The 5,000-nt window shown below is 42.1% G+C and overlaps 1 protein-coding gene across 1 annotated transcript in view; it reads left to right on the top strand.

Annotated features, from left to right (window-relative positions):
- Positions 1 to 97: 97 nt before the first annotated feature.
- Positions 98 to 5,000, top strand: part of LOC143028073 (uncharacterized) — a 27,951-nt gene continuing 23,048 nt past the window's right edge. The window contains exons 1-2 of the mRNA XM_076189713.1: positions 98 to 425; positions 2,494 to 2,588. Coding sequence (XP_076045828.1) covers positions 98 to 425; positions 2,494 to 2,588 — 423 coding nt within the window. The remainder of the gene's footprint in view (positions 426 to 2,493; positions 2,589 to 5,000) is intronic.

Below are 5,000 nucleotides of genomic sequence, written 5' to 3'. Positions count from 1 at the left end.
CTACTAGACTGTAAATTTTCTCAGATTTTCCTTTAGTTTTTGAGGCAGTTTTCTGTATCATATTTCTTCTGTTGCTGTACGTGGGAAAGAAACGTTGATGAAATTCATTCAAGCTTCCGTACAGAAAATTAAATCTTGGAATTTCGCCCTCAGCTCCATTTACTGGGTCAGCAGCAATCCAGTTGTAGTCGCTATAAAGACCATCGTCGTCTCTTCAGAACGGGAAACCGGTGAATTTAGTTCCCCCTCGAGGTCGCACGGTCCGGAAGGGCTAAAACCAAACCTACCAGCAAGACGTTTCTCGGGACGGGAGGGAAGTCACGTGACTAATCCACAGTTCGTTCGCGACAGTGTGTCCGCTCCGACCATCAATGTTTATCACCCTGCTACTGCTGAGTACTGTGGCATCTCTTCAACCGCTAAAAGTGGGTGGATCTTAGAATAAGGAGGTTGTTTATGTATTTAATCTGACGGGGAATGTCTTATCTAATATTGTTGAACAGTCGATTTGTAGCTCTGAGAATTATCCTTTTTGGGGTGTAGATTTTCTTTTTGTTACGAGTGATCTATTACATGATAGTTACGAAGACGAAGCGAATAAAAGCCTCGGCGGTTTATCAAAGGTGGCGTCAGGAGATTGGTGAAATGAAACATACCTGACGTCAGTTGACAGTCACCGTCATTCCTGGGTATTAGTTTATATCAGGTTTTGGCTCTTTAGGTACGCTCAATGGTGTTACCCGTAGTGCGGTCAGGTAGCATTATGATGGTTCCTGGATCGAGTCTCCCTACAGCCGAGTTTAAAGTAAATATATATATATATATATATATAATATATATATATATATATATATATATATATATATATATATATATATATATATATATATATATATATATATATATATATATAACTTATATTTTTTAGAACGTTGGGAATCTCAATTAAATTTTCATTATAAGGAAGTACCAAAAGATTTGTGTAGTTAGGGTATTTTAACAGCATTCTAATATTACAAATTTTATATATTACATCATCAATAAATTCTGGGCTGCAGATACGTAAACCACGAAGGAACATAGAAGAAAATGTTGATTGTTTAACCCTAACATGGTGAGTAGAATGATAGTGAATATAAAAATTGACATTAGTAGGTTTACGGTAAACGCAATGTTTAAATTGCCTATCACATCTACAAAAATTTTCAGTCCAAGAAAGAAATGCTTGAAATATTTTCAATATCCACAGTGAACTCTATTGAAGGAACCAGTTTATTTAATTTAGACAAAAAAAAATATCAACATTTTCATCAGCTTGAGCAGTCACCTTCCCCATGTGTCAAACTTGACTTGGATATATACTACAACTTACTCTCTACATATTCATTCTCTTATAATCCTTGAAGATGTGAAAATATCACGAAAGCGTTCGGATTCCAAGTTTCTTTTTCCCTTTCCCTATGATGTTTAGCATAATTTGTGTATTCACGTGTGTTTTGTGAAGCTTGTGCATACATATATATATATATATATATATATATATATATAATATATGTGTGTGTGTGTGTGTGTGTGTGTGTGTGTATATATATATATATATATATATATATTCATATATGTATATAGTGTGTGTGTGTGTGTGTGTGTGTGTGTGTGTGTGTGTGTGTGTGTGTGTGTGTGTGTGTGTGTGTGTGTGTGTGTGTGTGTGTGTGTGTGTGTGTGTGTGTGTGTGTGTGTGTGTGTGTGTGTGTGTGTGTGTGTGTGTGTGTGTGTGTGTGTGTATACATATATGTATATGTATATATATAGATGATAGATAGGTAGAGAAACAGATAGACAGATAGAGAGATAGAGAGATAGAAAGATAGACTGATAGATATCTTCATCGGGAGAAGCCCGTACTTGGACGGACTAAGGGGAGGAGGAGAAGGAGGAGGAGGAGGAGGAGGAAGAGGAGGAGGAGGAGGAGGAAGAGGACTGGTTCACCCGGAAGTCCCCATCTGGCGTCCGGAGAAGTCCCACAGGTAACGGCACAGCGTGATGAGCAAATTCTACGATCTTTGTCCTGACGTCACAGTTCCAGTGCTGCGTGACAGGTCACATTACGTCAAGCGTTGCTAATGTAATGGTTAGTGTCGATAGCTACCAATATCAAGGTCCGAACATTCTACCAGGGTAGGCTGTGTGTGTGGAAAGCCGGAGTGTTGCCCATAGATCGGACTGTGCTCTCGTCCGGGAGGGTTATAGCTGCCGGTATCTAGACTAGCACGTGATCCAAAGATATAGTGGATTTTTTTTTCTCTACTACGTTGGTCTCCGATCCCGTCTCGTCAATAAAGACCCGGTTTAGTCCCCATCAATTATTGGCTATCAACACAATGTCCGCGATAACTGGATTCTACTTGCGAGCCATTAGAGTCTGTAATAAAGAGTTTTTACAGCAAGAGATGATCTATATTTTCAGTGCTTTTCGCAGAATGTTATACTCCCTAGGCCTGCTCAACGAACTAAAGAAAAAAACAGCGGACATTTACAAGGGATCTGGACAAGAAAAGGTAGACCGTAGACCGCGATTTCCTGCAGAAGGAGTAATTGGTGAGGAACAGTGTGGGTTTAGGACAGTTAGGGGTTGCGTAGATCAGAATTTTGTGGTAAGGCAGACATGTGAGAAAGCTATAGGAAAAGGTAAAGATTTTTTTGTGTTTTTTATGGATCTGGAAAATGGTTATGACAGGGTAGATAGGAAGGCACCGTGGGAGATATTGCAGATATATGGGATAGGAGGAAAGTTGTCAAGAGCAGCTAATACTTTTTTACGAGAGCAGTAGAGCGAGTGTTAGGATTGGAAATGGAGAAGGTTAGTGGTTTGAGGTAAAGGTGGGACTTCGTCAGGGATGTGTTATGTCTCCCTGGCTGTTCAATTTATATATGGATGGGGTGGTGCGAGAGATGAATGCAAGGGTAGTGGGTCAGGGATTGGAGATGGTTAAAGAAAATGGAGAAAAGTGGGAGATAAGCCAGCTGTTGTTTGCGGACGACATTGCGCTTGTAGCAGGATCAGAGAAGGGATTGAGGAAGTTAGTGACAGAGTTTGGGAAGGTGTGCGAAAGAAGAAAGTTGAGAATAAATGTGGGTAAAAGTAAGGTGATGAGATGTACAAGGTGATAAAGTGGCAGAAGACTGGACGTGAGTATTAAGGGAGAGAGACTGGAGGAAGTGGATAGTTTTAGATACTTGGGTGCGAATGTGGCGGGAAAGGGAAGAGTGGAGGTGGAGGTAGAATGCATATCTAGAGAAGCGAGTAAATGCCTTGGGGGATTAAAAAGTCTAATGAGAAGTCGACATTTGGGAATGGATGCTAAGAGGAGATTGTATGAAGGAGTGATTGTGCCGACAGCACTGTATGGGGCAGAAACATGGAACATAAGAGAGGAAGAGAGGAGGAGTTTGAATGTATTTGAGATGAGGTGCCTGAGAAATATGATAGAGGTTACAAGGCTGGATAGATTGAGAAATGGGGAGGTGAGGAGGAGAACGAGGGTGGAAAGGGAGTTGGGAGATAGAATTGATGAAAAAATATTGGGATGGGTTGGACACATGGAAAGAATAAGTGAATAAAGATTAATGAAAGAGATGTGGAAGGCAGAGGTGGATGGAGTGAACACGAGGGGTCGACCCAGGATAAGATGGATGGATGGGGTAAAAGGGGAATTGAGAAAGAGGGGAATGTCGGTTGAGGAAGGACGGGAGAGGACAGAAGACAGGGGTGAATGGAGAATGTTTATGTATGGATGATGTGATGCATGAGGTGGAATGGGTGGGGGATGGGGGTGAGAGAGTATGTGTGAAAAATAAATTGATTCAGCTCGAAGGGATTTCTCCCAGTCTTCTCCTTTTCTGCATGAGAGGACGGAGAGGGGGATAGCCGATTTAATGAAGCGGCCTTGCTGTGGATGTGCTGTGTCTTGCGACACTGTTTCTGACCTAGGGCAGTAGGCGAGATTCAGGGATGACCCAACATCCAGGAGGTGCCAAGATAAGAGGAAAGGAAGAGGATGGAGGGGAGTGGTGTATGTTAGTGATAGAATGGGTGGGAGTGGTTTTTATACCTTTCTTTTTTGGCTACCTCCCTTGTAAAGGGGAAAGGGAGAGAGAGAGAGAGAGAGAGAGAGAGAGAGAGAGAGAGAGAGAGAGAGAGAGAGAGAGAGAGAGAGAGAGAGAGAGAGAGAGAGAGAGAGAGAGAGAGAGAGAGAGAGAGAGAGAGAGAGAGAGAGAGAGAGAGAGAGAGAGAGAGAGAGAGAGAGAGAGAGAGAGAGAGAGAGAGAGAGAGCATAAGTGCATGTGTGTACGTACGTGCGTACGTTTGTGAGTGTGTTCTCACGTATAAGCCCGCCTGCTACCCGCCCGCCCGCCCGCCCGCCCGCTCTCGCGCGGCTGCATACGTGTGCAGTGCGTTTTTACGCCCACAAACTCGTACCTGTGTCTGGACGTGCGCGCGTGTTTGTTCGACACGACACGGCAGCGCCCGAGCGGCCGACACTCCCTCCAGGTCGGTCGTCGGAATGAATTCGAAGGTTTTTTTGTTCCGAAGTTCCGTTGCTGCTTGCTTCCTCTTCCTGCGAGCGATCTTAAACCCGATCCGGCTGTGTGTGTGTGTGTGTGTGTGTGTGTGTGTGTGTGTGTGTGTGTGTGTGTGTGTGTGTGTGTGTGTGTGTGTGTGTGTGTGTGTGTGTGTGTGTGTTCGCCCCTGCTGTAAGACTGAATGACCGTATTTCTTCATAATCGAACGTAATGATATATTATTTTTTCATGCATTATCAAAAGTTTTTGGTGTTCCAATTCTATTCTTTAGCTTTACTTTTACTCATTTGTAGATTTGGCTGCTTACCTATAGTATATCTATTGGTTATCTTTTTATTTACTTGATTCTTTCTATTATTATTTTTTATATTATTCATGTGTTTGTTTTTTATTTTATTTTATTTTATTTCATTTTATTT

Source organism: Oratosquilla oratoria, chromosome 9 (genome assembly GCF_046742065.1).
Source record: "Oratosquilla oratoria isolate Oo_2021 chromosome 9, ASM4674206v1, whole genome shotgun sequence".
NCBI lineage: Eukaryota > Metazoa > Arthropoda > Malacostraca > Stomatopoda > Squillidae > Oratosquilla > Oratosquilla oratoria.
This window is presented reverse-complemented; position numbering and strand designations above follow the sequence as displayed.